General features: G+C 42.9%; 1 protein-coding gene across 4 annotated transcripts in view; it reads left to right on the forward strand.

Annotated features, from left to right (window-relative positions):
• Window positions 1–21,361, forward strand: part of LOC148107160 (uncharacterized) — a 44,452-nt gene that overhangs the window by 8,375 nt on the left and 14,716 nt on the right. For all 4 annotated transcript variants that reach the window (XR_015722936.1, XM_087858834.1, XM_087858833.1 and 1 more), the window contains exon 3: window positions 7,076–7,198. Coding sequence is in view for 3 of the 4 variants with exons in the window: in XM_087858834.1 (XP_087714960.1) it covers window positions 7,076–7,198 (123 nt within the window). In the remaining variant the exon portion in view is untranslated. The remainder of the gene's footprint in view (window positions 1–7,075; window positions 7,199–21,361) is intronic.

The raw sequence follows: 21,361 nt of genomic DNA on the forward strand, positions 1-21,361 counted from the left end.
TTTTTAATTAGCAAATATTTTTAGATTTGGTCAGTTTTAATTTCTAATAAGGTAAATATCGATAGATATAAGATGCATAACAAAATCCTGGTAGGATCCTTAGTAATTTTTGAGTGTAAAGGGGTCCTCAGTTCAAAAAGTTTGAGAGATACTGCTTTTAATATGCGTTGTATTTTTCTGTTTATTCATGTTGTCTAATAATTTTGAGTTTTATTTTGGACATTGTGTGATAGATTATAGACTCTGGATTCTATTGTTCATCTAATAGTACTGATTATTTTGTTTTAGCAGGTGGCTAACTTATCTGAACACAAACTCTGCCTCTCTTACAGTGGGCGGTAGCAGAGATCTCTTGCTAGTTCTTTTAGCCTTAGTTAGCTGTGTTGCTTGGAATCTGCTGTGGTCATGCATTGTTCAGGAACCAGTCAGAGATTTGGGCTGCATTTACACACATAATTTGGGGCATCTGCTCTGTAGCTCCATCCTTTCTGAGATTTCTCGCTTTATTTTCCAGCTTTTGTGGTTGCCCCAAAGTTTCTCCTCTGATATCTCTACCATTATATCTGCAGGTTTTGGAGTTTTTGCCACAGGAATGGCACAAACTGAGGCTTGTCCCCAGGCAAAAAGCTGTAAAAGCGGGAGACTCACCAGTACTGTACTTTTCTTCCAAGTGTCAACTCCCCTCCAGTTTCTTCCTGCTTTTCCCTCTGCAGTGCCTTCAGCTAGTTGTTTTTAAAATTTTGTCCCTAAGAGTTACTCTGCCATTACCAGAACAGAACTCCAAACAAAAGCAAAAATAACTCAGTTGTACTTTTTGAGGAATAAAATGTTTACTGGGTTTGATGTCACAATACCCAGGATCTTTTAGCAAGTTACTTAGAAAATAGAGTCAGAAGGGAAGGAAGACTTTTCCCATTCCTGCTGTGCATTTTTTAACCATTTACATTTTTTATACCATATTCATGTATTATTTGAAAAATTTAAAAATATAAAGGAAGAGAAGTTAAAAATACATTGCAGAACCTAAGGTCACTTTTTCAGATAACAGCATGGCAAGAGCATGGCCTTGGGATTCAAACTACATAAATTTTAGTGAAAGTGATGCCTCTTATTAGCAGCATGAGCTTGAGCAATGGACTTTCATCTATAAGATGGAAAAAAATAGCATTATTTGCTCTCTAGAGTTGTTTGAGAATTAAGTGAGATAATATATGTAAAGCACTTATACTGTACCACATATTATAAACATCCTATAAATGTTCGCTGTTATTACTATTATTTTTAAGAGACAGCTATTTTAGCATTGAGCAATGATCTCCAAGACAATATACACTAGGGTAGGACAAAAAATCTAGGACTTCTGCTTACATTTTACCCCTTCGTATAGCTGTTACTCGTGCATGCTTATATGCACACACATGAAATTATATGCTTACCATTTTTTACCCTATTCTATGATTTTTTTTAAAAAATCGGAGACTATTGGCTCAGAGATTCAGAAACGTATTTATATTCTCCCAGAAGCATTTTCATTCTCAAAATGAAGCTTCTTTTATGCAGACCACAAAATATTTTCAAATCATTAATTAATTATTTAAAGTTTGCCAACCCGTACTAGGGGATGGGAATATTCCCACTTTGGACTCTGGTCCAAAAAGCCAGTGTGTTACATTTATCTGCAACCCCAAGCAGTCAATGAAAGTTCCTTTGTCAAACCCCCAGATCAAGAGCAGTGTGTTGCCTTGGATACTTAGTTTATATTAAGCAACTGAATTTATAAATAATTCAGGAAATGAGACAGACCTTGTTTTAATCAGCAGCATTCCTATAGATGTATCCAATAGCAAAACTATGTATGTCATCTCATCTAAAGTCACTTGATAGTTACACATCGCCAAATTAGAAAATTGGGGCTTGGGAGCCGTGGAAGGAAGAACTCTTGACTTTTAATCCTCGTTAATCAGCAATGGCGCAGACCCTCTGTGTTTCCCCACACGTTTGCCATGTGTTACATTCGCGAGCGGCTACCAGTCAGGAGGTTGGCACAGAGTACATGTCACAGTGTGGTCTCTGCCTTTTTTCTCAAAACAGGTAGTGGTAGTAATTCAGGAAGAAAGAGAGACAATGTGAAAGTTTTGCTGGAGATAATAGTCACATTATCAAAGAGAAAGAGGAGGAAGCCCAAGAATGCCATACTTATGAAACATCATTTTTTGAACAACTGAGATGTCTCCTTCAATATGCGAGGTGTTGAGATGCAGAGCCCAAGGGAGAGACAATGCAGTCTGGAAGCTTTTGTGATTGATGTCCACTTCGGGACAGTCTGTCATAACCCCACAAATGCCCTGGAATCTTCTGGCCTTTCGAGTCAAAAGTCATTTTCAGCCCCAAAGAGAAAGCCAACTCTATTTCCCATTAAATACGAGAGTGAGAACGTGTATTTTTCACAGGCACATCCCTGTAATGCTGCTGGTGCATAGGTTAATTAAGGAAAATGTGATCCAGAGCCACATGTCAAGTTTTGCTGTTTGGGGTTGAACACTCTTCTTTCTCAAGGCCAGGACTGATTTCTAAATTATGTTGAAGAATGTCTGTGGCTCTTATGTATATTCTCAGGATCAACGCCTAATTCCTACTAGATTATAAGATCCTGGAGAACAGCCCCTTGTACATCATACTAGCCGTAGCATCCCAGGGACCTCTCCAATGCCTGAGATAAATTAGATGCTTGAAAATGTTTTTTCTTAGGGTGCCCGGGTGGCTCAGTTGGTTAAGCGTCTGACTTCAGCTCAAGTCATGATCTCAGGGTCCGGGACCGAGTCCCCAAGATCAAGCCCCGCGTCGCATTGGGCTCCCCACTCAGCAGGGAGTTGGCTTATCCCTCTACCTTTCCCCCCCTCAACTGGTGCTCTCTCTGTCTCTCTCTCTCTCTCAAATAAATAAATCTTGAAAAAAAAAAGAAAATATTTGTTCTTCTTGTTGAACAAATGAAAATAAGACCTGTGGCTTTCCATGAAGTCAAAATTAGGACTAAAAACCCCCAAAATTACTTCTTAATTTTAGATGTATCTCAAGACCCAACATGTGGCTTTTAAACTAGAATTGTAAAGTAGGCAGTATCAGTCTGGTTCTATGGTACTAATTCTCACAGTAAATAATTAAATCGTCATTTCTTTAATTGTAACATTTTAAACACTTCATTCTTCAATGGGGTCCATGAATTGAATGACGATATTTAAAGATATTTTTAGATGGTAAGATATCTACACATTTTAAGCTGTTTTTTAGTTAAAAGATTATTTTAACTTTTTGCTTTAAATATCACAGATTGTTGTATCTCACAAAGTTAGATTCTATGATCAGTATATTTTTCTGCAAGCAATGTAGTGTTGATTTAATAATGTGAACTTTCATAAGACTGAGTTGCCCAGAAAGTTCTGCTAGAGCTCTGTTGCTAGAAAATGCAACAACTAATCATTTTGACAGTATGTGTGCAAACAGAACACAGGGCTCTTGTGCCCAGGTGCAGATGGACCCCACATTTGGGAGCTCCAGCAGTTTAGAACACCACTTATATATCATCAATATTAAGAATGGTTTTCCACTCTCAAATATTGGGTGAGGTTGCAAGACTGATGGGCAATTCACACCTTATGCCAGTGGTTCTCAGTCCCTAGCTGAACAATAGAATTACCCAGGAAGCTTAACAAATAATAATAATAATAATAATAATAATAATACACATGTCTACAGAGTCATCTCTTCATAAATAGAGTACTGGAAATCCTAATTTTGTCTCTTGGGAAGTCTGTTTGGTATCTGGTACCATTTTGTATTGAGGTTCTTTTCTTCCCACTTCTAGAAAACCCTGTTTCTGATGTGTAGTTTATGAAACCACCTGTAAGTGATAAGACTGAATAGCTCTGAATCGTCCATGGTATTTAATCAGAAGGGAGGAGAGTGGAATCCCCTATCTGGGTATATTTAGTCAATGATGATCCAGAGGGGAGGAGCTTATGCTCAGTAAGGATATTGACAAGTGCCCAGAACCTTTGGTTTCTTTTGTTAAGTATGTAATATAGTTGCCAGAAAATTATAAGGGTTTTACGTCTGAGAATAAACATCAGTTCTTGAACAGTTTTGCCTTAATTATTATGCACGAGCCCATGTATGTTCTGCTCAACCTGAAAAGCAAACAGTTACTGAAACACTCATATTGATGACATTTTAACACGATGTAATTAATCATTTTCTCTTTTTTGATCTGTCAGTTTTGTTTTCATTGTGGACCTAGATCAGGGAAGGGAAATATCAAAAGAGTGTCATCAAACATTTAAGCACAAGATATGAGCATATGTCCTAGTTTTCTAAAGAAAAGAAATTATTAAAGCCAGAAAAGTAAGGTTTAAATTAAGCATACTGGTAAGTAGATTTAGCTTTTTAGAAATGAGGAACCTTTGTTTAAAATTATTCAAAAAGGGTGCCTGCGTGGCTCCATCGATTAAGCATCTGCCTTCGGCTCAGGTCATGATCCCAGGGTCCTGGGATCAAGCCTCTGGTTGAGGGAGTCTGCTTCTCCCTCTGCCTCTGCCCCTCTGCTAGGTTCATGCGCATTCTTTCTCTCTCAAATAAATAAATAAATAAATAAATAAATAAATAAATAAATAAGGGGCGCCTGGGTAGCTCAGTTGGTTAAACATCTGCCTTTAGTTCAGGTCATGATCTCAGGGTCCTGGGATCGAGTCCTGCATCGGGCTCCCTGCTCAGTGAGGAATCTGTTTCTCTCTCTGCTCCTCCCCCACCCCTGCTCATTCTCTCTCTCTCTCTCTGACAAATAAATAAAATATTTAAAAATAAATAAATAAATAAATTAATTAATTAATTAAATAAAAGGATTCCAGAAATCAGTGCGAAGCTACAAACAGGGACTAGGCTCCGGAAGTTCTAGTCTTCAGGAGATAAGAGTTAACTGCTTAACTGTGCTGTTCTGGCCTCCACAGGAGGCAAAGAACTTTTTTGTTATTTCCTGGGTTTTTTTAGAGAACACTGTATATTCAAAGATCAAAATAACATTTATCTGAACTATTCGTTCTCTTCTTTATCATTCATAAGCCTTTTCAGTTAAACACATTTTCACAAGCATGTTTATTTGTTTAAATACACACACGTGCCTGTGGTAGTTGGATAAAAACTTAAACCTTAATTTCAGCCTTTTAAAACAAGTTAACCATCTGAAGGTAGCGTAACAGGTAATATATATCCCACATACGTTTACTGTCTTAATTGGAACGTCACAAAAAGCAAGTGTGTATTAATAGAGTGACGGGTCATTTCTATAATCTGTATTTATGCACTTTAATCCCCAAAGATTTTAGGTGACAATATTATTCACTAACTTAAGTTAATGTTAGTCCCAGGTGTTAAAATCAAAAGATCTCAAAAATTACATCTGAAGTATAATAAAGTCATCAATTTTAAAAACAAAGGGATGACATTTAAAAATCACATGCAGATGGCAGAAGTGAAATAATCAAGTTAAAGTGATTTGCACTAGTTTTTGGAGTTTACAAAAAGCAGTTCTTTTATAAAATGGCTGTTATTCTTTAAATAAACATGTTTATATTTTCATGCCCTAAAATATTTTGTGTAAAGAATAATTTATCTAACCCATAAAACCAATAGAGGAAATTCAGAAGATTTAAAATAATGGGGTTAGAGAGAAGATATACAGCTACTTTTTAACTCAGAATCGCCAAACTGATAAAATTGGCCAAGGATTCGTGTAAGACAGCAATATTCCTCCTGCCGTTTTTAATACAATTTATATACACCTTTGTACTTACCAACTAAATTTTAGAGCTTGTTTAACTTATGTCTAATAGTATTGGCTGTCTAGAGTATTTTTTCTGCATTTTGGTCAGTCCAGGTATGCAGAGGTTTAGTTATCGTCACTCCTCTTGGCCACTTCGGTGAGAGAGGGGTTGAAACACCAGCACCCTTAGAACCTCAGAAGCTGGGCGCCTGGGTGGCTCAGTCGGTGAAGCGTCTGCCTTCGGCTCAGGTCATGATCCCGCGGTCCTGGGATCGAGCCCCACATCGGGCTCCCTGCTCAGCAGAGAGCCTGCTTCTCCCTCTACCCTTCCCCCCTGCTCATAATCTCCTCTCTCTCTCAAATAAATAAATAAAATCTTAAAAAAAAAAAACTCAGACGTTTATTTTGTTGTGTACCCTGTTTTTCGTTTTTGAGCACTGACCTATTTTTAAATTTACTTTCTAAGCTTTTTAAAAATTTTTATTTACAATTGACGTATAGTTGACATACATGTTATGTTAGCTTCAAGTGTACAACGTAGAGGTTGGACAATTCCATTCATTACTCAGTGCTCACCGAGGTAAGTTCAGTCCCCATCTGTCGCCATACAAGGTTATTACAATATTATTGAGTGTATTCCCTATACTGTACTTTTCATCTCCTCGACTTATTTATTTTATAACTGGAAGTTTGTTCTTAATCCCCTTTATTTTGCCCTTTACCCCTACCTCCTCCCCCTCTAGCAAACACCAGTTTGTTCTCTGTATTTATGGGTCTCTTTCTGCTTTGTTTATTTTCATTTTTAGATTCCACATTCAAGTGAAAGCATGTGGTATTTGTCTTTCTCTGTCTGACTTATTTCACTTAGTATAACACCCTCTAGGTCCATCCGTGTTGTCACAAATGTGAAGATCTCATTGTTTTCTATGGCCGAGTAATACTCTGGTGTGTGTGTGTGTGTGTGTGTGTGTGTGTGTGTGTGTGGACACACATCCCACCTCTTCTTTGTCCATCCATCTACCGGTGGACATTTGGTCACTTCCGTATCCTGACTATCATAAATGAGGTTGCAACAAGAATAAGGATGCATGTATCTTGAATTAATGTTTTCATTTACTTTGAGTAAATGCCCAGTAGTAGAATTACTGGATCATATGGTAATTCTATTTTTAATTTTTTTAAGGAACCTCCATACTGTTTTGCAGTGTTTGCACTGGTTTACATTCCCACCTATTTTTATTGGAGCTTCTTAACTCTCTGTAGGCCAAAGGCATGCTTCCCACCTGGAGAGGAGAAGTGGAAGCCTCCGCACGCACACGAGCTCGTCAGTGCTGTCACTGGGGAGAGGCGTCTGGACAGCGGCAGGAGGGACGGCCACTGCAAACCGTGAGTTTGTACCCTTGATAGTGAGATGGGGTTCCTTCGCTCCGTGTGGAATCTGCCTGTAACCCGTCCCGCATCTCCGGCTCGCTTTATCTCATGATTCCTTTTCTCCCTTGATGGATGGAAGGCTTACTCGCTCCGATGTCTGTTAAAATGGCTTTTTTGGTCAGGGACTGTGTCTTTGTTCAGCCCTTATTATCAAAGAATGTTTTCCTTGGTGTTCTAAGGTTTCAGGAGCAACAATTTGCTGTCTTCTGTGAGATAATGTGTCTTGTCCAAGCAGTGTATTTATTTCCTTTCTGAGCTACTTCTCCATTGCCTCCCGTGTTATGGCTCTGGATATTTCCTTTACGGTGTGTTGGGCCACATTCCACCCATCCCTTCGACTTGTGACTTTTAGTTGTATTGCTCTACCCTATTGCCAACAACATCTCAGTGTATAGGCTGTCAATTTGCAGACCAAACATTAGACCGCTTGGTATTGTTTAGGACTCAGTGCCAAATACGATTATGCATTGTTGCGATGATGCCTTCAGCTGTAGCTTGTAATCGAGCTGACTTGGTCATTTCCCCAACCTCTGGTCGGCTGCGGTCTTGCAGCAGTGGGTGATAGATGGAGGCCTTCCAGGCAACCCGGGTAGCAGCATGGCACCAGGCCAGGGAGGGACCGAGGCCTGGGGGCTTCCCCTCAGGTTTGTCAATGCCAGCAAGTCCCCTCGCAGGGAGGTGGTAGCCTCACGTAGGAATGGCCTGCCGCACGTCCAGGTTCAGGCCACGCTGCGCTGTCCCTCTTCATTGCAGAGCATTCGAGAGTCCGGGTCCCCCCAAGTCTGGCCAGGGGAACGTGTGGCTCACTGCACTGGGGGTTGTCAGTGTTTCTCACTGTTTTCCAGTGAGTATCTCAATTTGTTGTAACAGCCAACATACTGTCCGAGCACAAACGGGTGTGTGTGTGTGAGAGAGAGAGTATGTGAAATTGGTGTCTATGTAGATTCAGACTGGGACAGATTTTTAGCCCCAAAACCTACTTGCCAGCATGAAACAGAGATACGAAAGCGTGGTTATCTAAAACAGCGGCTTCTAGCTGAAGGGATGGACGGTAGGAGAGAGTGAGGGCTTGCGTAGCTCGCTCACGGGATGATCTGCTATCGTGAGGTCCTTGTCTAGGCTCCTGGGTCTTCTCCCAACCTCACAGAGGGGTTGCTGGAGGTGACCGTATGTATCTCCAACAGCTGCGTGCGCCGTTGGCTCTGTGCGGTCTTCTTGCCAAAGACAGAGAGCCATTATTTTTATATTTCCCCATAACATCTGGTCCTAAACCCCTTCTTCTGATGGCGTCTGAAAGTTCTGTTGCCGTTCAGCGGATCAGAGTTTTTCCCCTCAGCCACTTTCCATAACTTTTTCTTCCAGGTGTGTAATAAGTGATAGAGTTTTGGGTTTTTGTTTGTTTTGATATCAGTGAATCCCCAAAGTTTCCCAAGTAAGAAAGAAGAAAGAAGAAGGAACCACAGCACACCTGTTAGGATGATTAAAGTGAAAAGCCCCAATGACACCAAATGCCGGCAAGGATCCGGAGCACGTGGAACCCCGCACGTGGCTGGGGGAGGGCAGGCTGGGCACACGCCCAGGGAGGGCTCAGCAATGTCTCCTAGAGTTCAACAGACACTTACTAGATGGTGCGGCAGTCCTGCTCCTGGGAGCTTACCCTCGAGAAACAAAACGTCCTTTTCACACAGAAACTTGTACAAGCTCTACCCGTAATCATCAAAAACTGGACACGACCCAGATGTCGTCCCGTGAGTGAGAGGATGGACAGACGGTGGGACAGCCACACCACTGGATTCTGCTCAGCAACGAGAAGGGACATACAACTGACACACACAGCACGTGGGGTCCGTCTTGGGGGCATGGTGTGGACAGAAAGAAGCCTGGCCCGGGGCGCCAAGTACAGCGTGATTCTGTTTGTAGGACAGTCTTGGAAAGACAAACGTACAGTGCCAGAAAGACTGATGGCAGAGTCTTCTTTCCCTCACTGTTAACTCACGTGTTTCCCAAGACTTGGTCAAAGTCTTTTAAGTCCACCTGGTGTAAGTTCCTCGTTTTTGTGACAGGTGATGGTGCCACGGGCAGTATTTTCGGGTTTGCAGACCACCTTCTCCACCATGGGCCATAGGGTCCTCTCTCTGCCCCCAGGCGGAGTGCGGAGCAGGGGTGGCGGAGCACCCTCTGGGGTCAGCTCCCGGAGGGGCAGGCTCTGCTCCGGTTGGACACCTGCCGCACACCTGTGCCCACGCTCCTCATAGCTCACCGACCCCGAGGACATCGCCTTTGGCTTCAGGTTTTCTGGGGGATTTTTCTCTATAGATTTGATCAGGCCTCCTTTGAGTTTTGACCTGGATTTATTTCCTAACCTGCTTTAATGCCTTTTTTATAATAGACTAGTCAGTTTTTCACAGTGTCCTAGGTTGACAGTTTTCCTCCTAAATACTGCTTTAACTTCACAGAGCATTTCTACAGTGGGACCCAGTTCTTCCTGTGCACCTAGTTGAGATTTATCCCGTCTTCATCACCAACGGCATGCCAGCAGTCAAGTGATCCCACATGTCCCAGCACAGAAGGTCTCATTGGCCAAATTAAGCTGCTCCAAGCCCTTCGATTGTGAAGTCAGTTAAAATAGGGTTCATTAATGGACTCAGGGAAGGGTGCAAGCAGGGCGGTGGGATTCACTCCCTGAATCCTGGTTACACCGTGTTAATGTCAGCTGTCTGTCTGTCTGTCTCTGCAACACGAAGTATCCCAGCCCTGTTGTTAAGAGGACCAGGTTGACCTTTGAGGAAGGAGACCCCATCGGACGAGGCGCCCGCAGCCAGGCATCCCTGTCCCATCACTACTGCCAGTGAGCCTGCGGAGTGGCCCAGGGTTATATTTGCATTTCTCAGGCTGAGAGCACAGAGGGCCACCAAGGGTGGTTGAAGGGAAAATCTCATGAATATTTAGAGTTACCGCTTCGTCTTTCCATTCCCTCTCTGTCTGTGTTTAACACACACACTTGCTACGCTTATGAGCCTCTCTCTACTGGACGTTATCTAGGGATGCTGCCGACGGCTTTCATTCTATATACTGATACTCACCCAACTTACATCTTCCCCTTTTTTTATTTTCTCATCTTTGGGAAGCACCCATGTTTGTGTTATCAAGGGGTCTCCTCTCTTACTCTGATCACTATTAGGGCTTTTGGCAAATGCGGTTTTCCTTCTGCAGCCAAATGAGCTCACTAGTACCAGGCTCTAGAACCAGACCCTCTTCCTCAGTCACTAACAAAACTGAACAGCCCTGGAACTGTCATAACTGTTTCCCTTCCCATCTTTGGGGGACCTGGTCCCCTAAGACCCCAGGCATGGAGGAGCAGAGAAAGCCCATTTCTCTAGATTGGTACAACCCAAAGAGAGAAAAAACAGAAGAGGAAGGGGCTAAACCACCGACCTTAGTTCCCTCTCCCCATATGACCAATCAAAATCTTTTTACTATAAAGTGAAGATTCAGGGGCACCTGGGTGGCTCAGTCAGTCAGGCATCTACCCGCGGCTCAGGTCATGATCCCAGAATCCCAGGATCGAGTTCCGCATCAGGGTCCTTGCTCAGCGGGGAGTCTGCTTCTCCCTCTCCCTCTGTCTGCGGCTCCTCCTGCTTGTGCTCACTCTGTCTCAGATAAATAAATAAATCTTAAAAAAAAAATAAAGTGAAGATTCAGAAAACTAAAAAAAACACAAATATATGGCCTAATGATTTATTGTAAGGTATCTACTTGAAATCACTACCCAAGTCAAGAAACACAGCTGTGCCATCCAGCCTAGAAGTGGCTTCCATGCATCCCCTCCCACTGCAAGTAACCTTAGCAATAACAGAAACACTATCCTGACTTTGATGTTGATCAGTCAGATGAGCATTTCTCCTCCCTGGGACAAGGAAAGAGTGGAGGCAGCCCAGAGTGTCACTCCAGCCAGCTCCCTCCACGTGGAAACCAGAGGAGTGACATTACAAGGTGTCAGCTTCCAACCTCTGGTCACCACGGAGTCTTATCAAAGTGTATTAGTCCCATGTCGGATCTTGTTGATTGCTATTTCTGTTTAAAATAGCACTAAAATCCTTATTTTTAACACTTAAAATAGCTCCAGCTTTCTTGTTAAGAGTAAGAGCTGTAAACAGCCTTATCCCTGTAAACACACGTATACCATATACTTTTGGCCCCATGCCTCTCCGAAGTGCTTCATATGTACTTAGTTCTTATACGTGCTATTATGTGGCTAATGCTTTGAGATGGGAAGATAAAATTTATTTGCTTTCACCCTCAAAATCATCATCTTCTTCAAGATTTGTTCCTCGGCAGTGTATCTACACAAGAAACAAAGTTAATATGATCAAGAAAGACATTTAAGTTCCAAGAAAAAGCAAATAGATTTAAAATCAACTGCACATAATACATATATATGTTAATATCCATTTAAACGTAATTGGATAGGTGCCTAAATTGCTTAATCATTACCGTTTAGAAATGGAAAGCAGCTCAGAGGCTGTGTTATCTAAACTCTTCATTTCACAGGAAAAGAAACTGAAATCCAAAGAACGTGATTCTTGTCACTCAGAAATAGTACCAGGTCCAGGGCCACATGGGTGGCTCAGTTGGTTAAGTGGCTGCCTTGGGCTCAGGTCATGATCTCAGGGTCCTGGGATCAAGCCCCACATCGGGCTCCCTGCTCAACGGGGAGTCTCCTTCTCCCTCTGACTCTGCCTCTCCCCCTCCACTCAAATGAATGGATAAAATCTTAAAAAAAAAAAAATAGTACCAGGTCCTGACTCTTTCCACTGTACCAGAATATTTGCTCTGACCGTATGGAGTTAGGCTCCAGCATCACAAAAAAGACATTAATAGTAGAAACTCATTTTCAAGGAAAATCATTACTTGAACTTGTATTGTAAAAAATTTCAGGAAAGTAGAAAAATAAAATCAACCTGACACCTAGCTTTAATACTTGTTAACTGTAGCAGTCAGGAAAGGCTATGTTTCTACCTCAGTAACAAATAACCTCAGTGGCCTTACACTGTCTAGTGAGTGCGTGGTAGTGTGGATGTCCCACCTCCCGATTTTTTCTGTTTGTGGAACTGCTTCCCTTGCCCCTTTTTCCTGGATTTATCTGTAACCCAGAAGGCAGCTGGAAAGGCCTCGTTCAAGGTGGGCTCACCCCCTTGAACAAGGACACTTCCTAAGTGCTAGCATGAAGTTCACATTGTTCCAGGAAGGAGGAGCCGTGGTCTGATGGCCTCTGCTCTCAGCACTGCTAACACCGATCACACCGGCCCTCCCATCGCGGGCTGCGTTTGCCCGGCCAGCAACAAGTGCACTGACCAGTGATATTTTGGCACTGTGCCAGCTCCTCACGAAGCCTCAAAGGGAAACATTTTAAGAAGCAATATTCCATTTCCATTTGCAACTCTCCCAGGCAGTGACATTTCAGATAAATATGGAGAAGCTACGAAAATTAAGCAAGTCAGTGTAGAAAATTGGCAGTTTGAATGTCTGAAGTTAGCAAGGGGAAGGTCCAAATCCTGGTTAAAATGCGTCTCCTCCCAGTTTTCTCCTGTGGTAGTGCTTGGGGTTCTGCTCCTGCCCCTCTGTCTTTTCCTTCTGAGTATTATTTACGGACCCTTCCTGCTCCCCAGTGTGGATGTTGGGGTGCCATCCCAGCTGCTGTCTTCTCTGCGCCTGATGTTCCTTCTTGGGATGGTATCACCCACAAACATGGCTTCAACTGCACTCTACGCTGTGAGTCTAAATCTCGGTGTATTAGGGTTTTCCAGACAAACAGAAACAGAACCTGTAGGATATATATATGTATTTAGAGACACATACAGATGCATATATATGCATGACATATACGTATCTCACGTACGAGAGAGAGATTGAGAGAAAGAGAGAGATTTATTATAAGGATTGGTTTGTGCAATTATGGAGCCTGCGAAGTCCTAACAGCTGCTGTATGCAAGCTGGAGACCCAGAGTCTGTGGTGTACATTCCAGTCCAAGTCCACAGCGCTGAGAGTCGGGGGAGCTGATGGTATAATTCCCAGCCCAAGGACAGGAGACCATATCCCAGGCCTTCGGTGAATTGGCTGAGGCCCACCCACCATGGGGAGGGCAATCTGCTTCATTCAGTCCACTTATTCAAATGTTAACCTATGTGGAAACACCCTCACATACATGCTCAGAAATCATATTTAGCCAGATGCTGGGGCGCCCTGTGATCCAGTCCAGCTGACCCAGAAAGTTAAGCACGACACTCTACGTAACTGACCCCTCGGCGACAGTGGCAGCTCCTCCACCCACGGCATGTTGAAGACAACGTCGCATTGCAACACCGAGCTCATTCTGCAACTCAGCTCTTTCCAAGAATAGCTGCTTTAAATTGTATATAACTACTCAGGTGTTTCTCCCAAGCTTCTTTCTGCTGTTAGGAAAAACATGAACAAAAACCATCTACTGCCTGTTAAACTTGGCCTGATCTGATCACCTGAACAGCCCTTCCCAGCCTCTTAGATGACCTTGTCCTCCTTCCTCCACCCCTGGCGTCCCAGCCCGGGAACAAATATCCAGAAGTCATGGCAGAAGAAAGCAGGAGGGTGGCCGTGGCTGTCCCAGTCTCTTCCAGCACTGGGAGCAGGCTCTCCGCGCACCTGTGGCTACTGCCACGCTCTGTCCGGGTGCCCTCGCCGACCTCCTAAGTTCCTTTTTGGGGGAAAAGATGGCATTGGACACAAAACAGAATGTAATCATGCCAGGGAGCAGCCACAGCCGGACGATTCTACAAGGTTTTGGGCTACACCACCTCCTCTAAAATATAATGAAATTGAAGAGAAAACGACTGAAAAAAAAACCAAAAACAAAACCCAAATCCAAAACCTGAAGAGCAAGGTAATAGGGATGCAAAGGGATGCGGTAACACGCCTGATGTACTGTCAGGTCTTCTCAGTATCTTTCCCACCTAAGATCTAGTAGAGAGTTGACCAGTTTTTGTTTTAAAGAAAACACAGTTGAGGCAGAGGTTCTCTATTGATCCGTGCCCTGTTCCCCCCACAAAGAAGACATCTTTGCGATTCACATACGAAGGTAAAAATTCTCATTCAGTTCAGCACACCTCTTCTTAAATAATATGACCCCATGTAGAACGCTTTACGAGTATCCACTCAGATTTTAACAAGAACGGCTACTGGTCATTCAACGCAATCATTCTTTTGACTTCTTGGCACCCAAGAAAACTTGTAAAGTACACCTGTGATCATTGTAGCTTCGCTAAGTATTGAACACAACTCTCTCTGCAGCCAGCGTGAATGTGTATCTTAACCGTCATGTGTGATAAAGAAATGGAAATGTGGACAGTTACAAGGAAAAACATGTCCAGCATCCTATAGCTAGTGGGGGCCGGGGCTAGAGCTTGAGCTCTGACCTATCCTGCTCCCAATTTGTAAACGTCCTTCGTGGCCGTTTTCCAAGAGGGTGCTGTTCTGTTCAAGGGGTGTTCTGTTGACCCCTGTGTTCTCACTTCGTGGGAGAGTCTCTGTGTCTCTGTGCATCTGGGATTTGTTCTCACTCTCTCCCTGGCCCTTTATCAAAGCTGCTTGCCATGTCTTTATTTCTTTGGATTTTGCAGCTTTCTATCCCATTTCTCTGCATTTCACTGCACTCACTGTTGAGAGTGTAGTACGAAGCCATAGATTTCATCATGTGACATATTTGTGGAGCAGGGCGTTATGGTCCCTATTGTTTCAAAATGAAATTTATTTTTATTTATTTATTTTTTTAAATATTTTATTTATTTGAGAGAGAGAGAGAGCGAATGAGAGTGAACATGAGCAGGGAAAACAGCAGAGGCGGAGGGAGAAGCAGACTCCCCAGTGAGCAGGGAACCCAACATGGGACTTGATCCCAGGACCCCACGATCACGACCTGAGCTGAAGGCAGACACTTAACCGACTGAGCCACCCAGGCGCCCCTGAAATTTATTTTTAAAAATACGTTTTATTTTTTATTATGCAGTACTTTGAGATTCTTGCTCCTAAAATTCTTTTGAAAAATGTTAAATCTATAGGAAATTTGAAAGAAGAGTACAACCAACACTGCATACCTTTTATCAACTTGTTAACTGGTAAAAGGTATATATTTGTAACTGGTAAAAGGTATACTGACCAGTTGTAACATTTGTTTTTGTAAGGAAGTTGCAGACATCATGACATTTCCCCCCCACGTGTTTACATATGTCTTTCTTAAGAATGAGGAAATTGCCCTGTGTGATACCATTATCACACTAAACACCTGATAAGTGTTCCATAAAATCACCTATACTGCGAATTTCCTGGTAGGTCTTCTACAGCCTTTTTTCCACTTAAAATTCACACACTGAACTTGGTTAGGCACTTGGTTAGGCTGGTTTTAATCTAGAGCAGCCCCTACTCTTTTTTTTTTTTTCCTTCTAAAAACATTCTCTTTTTGAAAAGTCCATTTGTCGTGTAGAATATTTGGATTCCAGGTTTCTCGGGTTATTTCCTTATAGTTAGGCTGAGGCTGCATATTGAGGCATGAACACTTACTCCAAAGGGATGGCCATCTGGGGGCTGCTTTCACTTCATGAAGGGTCATCTCAGTCTGCCCCACTGTGGGTGCTGCTGTTGGATCACTGGATTGTGTGGGCTTTATATTTGCTCGCATCTCCTTGCTGCTAGATTGGCATTCCTTTGATGGTTGTTACAAACACAAGGGTGTAAAGACAACAAAACAGTGGATGTCCTGCAGGGACAGAGACACAGCAAGTCTGGCTTGGCCATGAGACTTAGGTTCTGGGCCAGGGTCATCTAACCAGAGGCTGTGTTTGCTGCCTCCCACCAGGCCTGGGGAACACGAAGAAAATGATGACAGGGGACATGAGCATGCGAGGGTCACCTCTGTGATGCCTCTTTGGGGCGGCAGTGATTGGAGCAGTGGGGACACATCTTCTTCCTGACTGCATCCTGTCGGTCTTGCCATATTCGACCAGAAACCCCGGTTCCATTCTCAGCTCTTGTCTGCCCTTCATTCCCCATCCCAGCTGCTCACTGAGACCCTGCAGGCTCTCACTCGTCCTCCTGTTGATGCTCCTACCCGCGCTGCAGCGGCCCTGGACAGAGTCCTCTTTTTCTCTTTCCTCCCCCTGACTGCTCTTCCGACCGACCTCTTCCCCTCCCCGCTGCCCAGGGAATCCACTCTCCTGCTTAAAAATCTTGACCAGCTCCCCATCTCTTTTTTGTTTTTTTAATATTTTATTCATTCATTTAAGAGAGAGAGCAAGAAAGAGCTGGGGGAGAGAGGTGGAGGGAGAATCAGACTCCATGCTGAGCAGGGAGCTCGACACGGGACTTGATCCCAGGATCCTGAGATCACGACCTGAGCTCAAGGCAGACACTTCACCGACTGAGCCACCCAGACGCCCCTTGCTTCCCATTTCTTATGGAGAAAGTTCAAACACTTGGCCTGGGACACAGACTTCCCCTCCTCCATTTTTAAGTGCAGTTTCTTTATGCAAAAACTGTGTTGGTTGAAGTATAACACAGGCACAGAAAATACAGAATAATAATTGTACAGCTGGATTGGTCCTCACAAAGTGAATCCACCCCATTCAGGAAACAAATCATTGCCAGCATCCCTTCTCCTCATTGCTATATCTCCCTTTTCCTGAAAAAACCACCACTTTTCTGACTTCTAACACCATACAGGAGTTTTACCCTTTAAAAAAAAAATTATATAAATGGAATTACATAGCATATATTCTCTTAAGTCTGGCTTTTTTTTTGCAATGTTATGTTTATAAGACTTACTGAGATTGCTCATGCCTCTTCAGACCGCTCATGTGTCGTACAATACTTCCCTGTGTGAGAATACCAGGATTAATTGATCTCTTTCACTGTTGTTGGATACTTGGGTCATTTCCAGTTTTTAGCTGTGAATAATGTTGCTGTCAACACTCATACAGGTTTTTGTGTGGGCATGTGTCTGCAAAATTGCTGGGTTATGAGATTTGCATATATGCCCATCCTTAGTAGATGCTGACAAATAGTTTTTGAATTTTTTATACCAACTTACATTCCTACCAACAAGGTATGAAAGTTCCACTTGCTCCATATCTTTGTCAACACTTGATATTTTCAGCCCTTTAATTTTAGGCATTGTGGTGGGTGAGTGGTGGATCTCAGTGTGGCTTTAATTTGCATTTCTCTGATAACTAAGAATGCTGGGCACTTGTTCATATTTTTATTAGCCAGTTGGATATCCTCTAAGGTGAAGTGTTCCCCTTTTCTTATAGATTGGTGGGAGTTTTTAGTAGAATCTCATTGTGACTGTCTTGTTGGTTATAGACACTGGTAGAGATCTTCCAGTCTATGGACTGACAATTCATTCATGTAATGGTGTATGCTGACGAATAAAAGTCCCTAATTTCAACATGGTCCAGTTCCTGGGGAGCTCTTCTTCTTCTGGAAGTCGGAGCATCCCTGCTGTTTTCTTGGCCCTCCCCCATGGGCCTGGTGGCCTCAAGCAGCTTTATCTCAAGGCAGAGAAGAGCGTTGTGGACACCTTCCCTTCTATCAGAAGAGACAGATCTTTCTCAGAAGCCACAGCCGACTTCCCTTACGTTTCACTGACAAATCGGGTCACATCTCCATCCCTCAGTGCAAGGGAGTCTAGGGAAGTGGACATCTCTTTTGTTCCTGCCTGTCTCTCATGAACAGGGCACTGGACATGGCGGTCAGGTGGCCAACCAGTGAAGCCTGCACTAGAAAGAAATGTACCAGGACTTCCTGTGGCCAGCAAGTGGAAGGTGCATTACACGCCCCTCCTCCCACTGAGACGTGTTGATGAGATGTAACTTGAGCTGTTAAAAATATACTTCCACTGAAATTACATCATGAAACTGAGATATTATGATGGATTACTGATAAAAGTGAAATGGGTATGAAAATACCTCCATATGGAGTCCCATATGTGCATATGTCTGTGTCCATTTCCACATGCAGGCATTTTTAATATGGAAAAATACACACTACTGACCTGCTTAACACTGGTCATCTGACAAGGATCAGATCGGAGAAGTGGAAGCCTTAACATTTTCTCTCTATACTTCTGTATTATATTTCTTTTATATCTTCATAACTTGAAAAACACTGTAGACACGTCTTTATCTATTTGAGTCACATTGGAGTAAAATCCGACTTACAGGGGTCAACTGCTTTGGATCACCATTGCTGATTTAACGGTGCCTGCATTTCTGACGTGACTTACTGTTGGAAAGCGTTGGAACCCGTAACAATTGGCTGCATCTGTGGAGTGGATAAACCAAATAGGAGGTTTTATAAACCCTATCTTTATAAAAACTCCACTGAATACTTACTACACTAAATTAAGGAAGTCAATTATGGGCTGAACTGTGTCCTCTCCAAATGCATATGTTGAAGCCCTATCTCCCCTCAGCCCCGGACTACAGAATGGAGGCAAGTTCTCTACAGAGGTAACAGAGTTAAAATGAGGTCATTAGGGTGGGCACTAATCCAATAGAACTGGGGCCTCAATGTGAAAAGGAGATTCGGATGCAGACATACACAGAGAGAGGACCATGTGGGGCTCAGAGAGAAGGCGGCCATCTACAAGCCCGGAAGAGAGGCTTCAGGAGAAACCAACCTTGACCTCAAACCTCCAGCATCTAGAACCGAGAGAAATGAATATCTACAGTCTAAGCCACCCCGGCTGTGGTGCTTTGCTGTGACAGCCTTAGCACGCTAACAGTCGCCTAACATTTGTATGTGGTATACCTTCATTCTTTTCCCCCTCCAGTTTTATTGAGGTATAACTGGCAAAACAGTAAATAAAGTGTGCGATGTGATGATGTGAAATACATACACATTGTGAGAGGAATCCCCCCTCGAATTACTTATCACATCCTTCACCTTCCATACTTTTTTGGGGGTGAGAACATTTAAGTTCTCCTGTCTCAGCAAATTTCAATTCTGCGATACAGTGCCATCGACTGTAGTCATCGTGTTTTATATCAGACCCTCAGACCTCATCCATCTTACAGCTGGAAGTGTGTGTGTCTCTTTACCAGACTTTCCCCACTTCCCGGGCCCCTGGCCCCTGACAGCGGCCATTCTGCTCTTCATTTCTGTGCGTTCAGCATGGGTATGTCTTCACGCTCATGGCACTCATCTTTACCCCTAAGCATTTGTTCAGTGTTTCAATTTTAACTTTTAGAAGCTCTTCCATAATTTTTTCCTCTCTAACCAAGAGCATATTTGCTCTCCTGGATCAGGAGACTTTGTGTTGCCATCTTTATCCTAGCAAATGGAACATTTAAGGATAGCAGCCTCGGATGATGCTTCTTTCCAAATATGTCCAATACATCCTGCAACTACTTGCTGAGGGTGTGTGTGTGTGTGTTAGTCTTTAAGCAGTTGAGGAGACAGCAATGGAGACATGGCATCTGCTTCGAAGGAGCATGCAGTCCAGATGGATTGATGGACACCTAAACACACAGTATTTCATGCAGTGTGAAAAAACACGTGGCAACACCATTCAGAACCTCAGAGGTGTGGTGGAAGTTGAGCAGGGCTTGTCAGCAAGTTGACGGAGCTTGTCAGCAGAGACTGGGATTTGTGGCAGAAGAAGCTTCCCATGTGAAGTCCAGAGCTATGCAAGCTGGAGACCAGTGTGGTGGCAGAAGAACAGACTGGAGGGTGATGGCAGGCGGAGTGGGTGATGGTTCCAGAGAGCCTTCCATGAGCGTGAGGGACCTGGGCCTTTGCTCCATATTCCAGACGTTCCCAGGCATTTTCATGTCTCTTATCGGGTAAATAAAAATTAGTAGAAAGCTGATATACAATTGCTGGATTTTTATTTTACTAAGTAGAAAACCAAACTACTATCATCTGTAATTCAACATCACTTCATATGAGGACCACCACCAAGAATGTAGGACAGTCCTAACTTTCTACGAAAAAAACAATAAGTTGAATACATTTATTTAGCTTTATGAAAAACTCACTATACTCGCCATTTCCCGCTAATTTCACCAAGACAGAGTTTTGGGAACCACTCCTGTGGATCACACTTCTCGAACTTCAACAAGGATATGTGAATCACCTAAGGATCTTATTGGAATGCTATTCTAATTCCGGGTGGGGCCCGAGATTCTGTGTTTCTAGAAGCTTCTGTGTCAGGTTCTCACTGCTGGAGCTCAGACCACACCTTGACTAGCAAAACTGAGTCTCTGTGGCAAGAAACCAGAAGACTGGTTTTGATCGTATTTATATTTGAAAGTTAACCAGGAAGCCACGTGTAAAATTGGTTGTGAGTGAAATGTTCCTGCAGTTAGTTGGTCACACAACAAAAGCTCTGCAGATACCTATCCCATGGGTTGTGCAAGATTACTTCAGCCCAGCTCTCCCATCCTCTGACTCACTGTAGGAGTTCCTCAAATGGCAAGAACACCTCAAGGATTCACAATAAATGCATTCCCTGAATTGACTATATGTATCTCTTCCTGACTTAATCTTTAGTCTTATTATAGAGATGGAATATTGGTGTCATGTAAGTAAGTAGTGTGTGTCAGGAACAGAATATCGACTGCCAAAAATAAAATGACTTAAAAATAGTGCAAATCAAACCAGCAGTGGTTGGTTTGGTGCCATCGCTTCTCAGGGACTTGAGCGATGATTGAGTCCTGTACGCAGAGAACAGATTGTTCCATGCGAGGCCTTTGGAAGTTAACTTCAAAGCAGATGTTCTGGAAGCTTCTGTTACCATTACAGACAAGCTGTGTTCATTTTATAGAAAAACAAATACGTAATAATAAATTATTGTACTTACCTTAATGGTTTCACAAGGATTCATTAGGAAACATTCATAAAAAGGGGATAAGAAGTTTAAAAATGTACTTTTTAAAATAATATTTTTATTACATCAGAAGCCCGGGACATAGTGAGCAATAGCAGATGGTGAATCTTCCAAATGTCTTACAAATATTGGACAGGCTGCTGGAACCCAAGGCAGAAAATAACAAAATAGAATGACTGTGGGGTCAGTAGTAATTTTAAAG

The sequence above is a fragment of the Ursus americanus genome, chromosome 34, assembly GCF_024610735.1.
Source record: "Ursus americanus isolate L20-20 chromosome 34, mUrsAme1.1.p, whole genome shotgun sequence".
In the NCBI taxonomy this organism is placed as follows: domain Eukaryota; kingdom Metazoa; phylum Chordata; class Mammalia; order Carnivora; family Ursidae; genus Ursus; species Ursus americanus.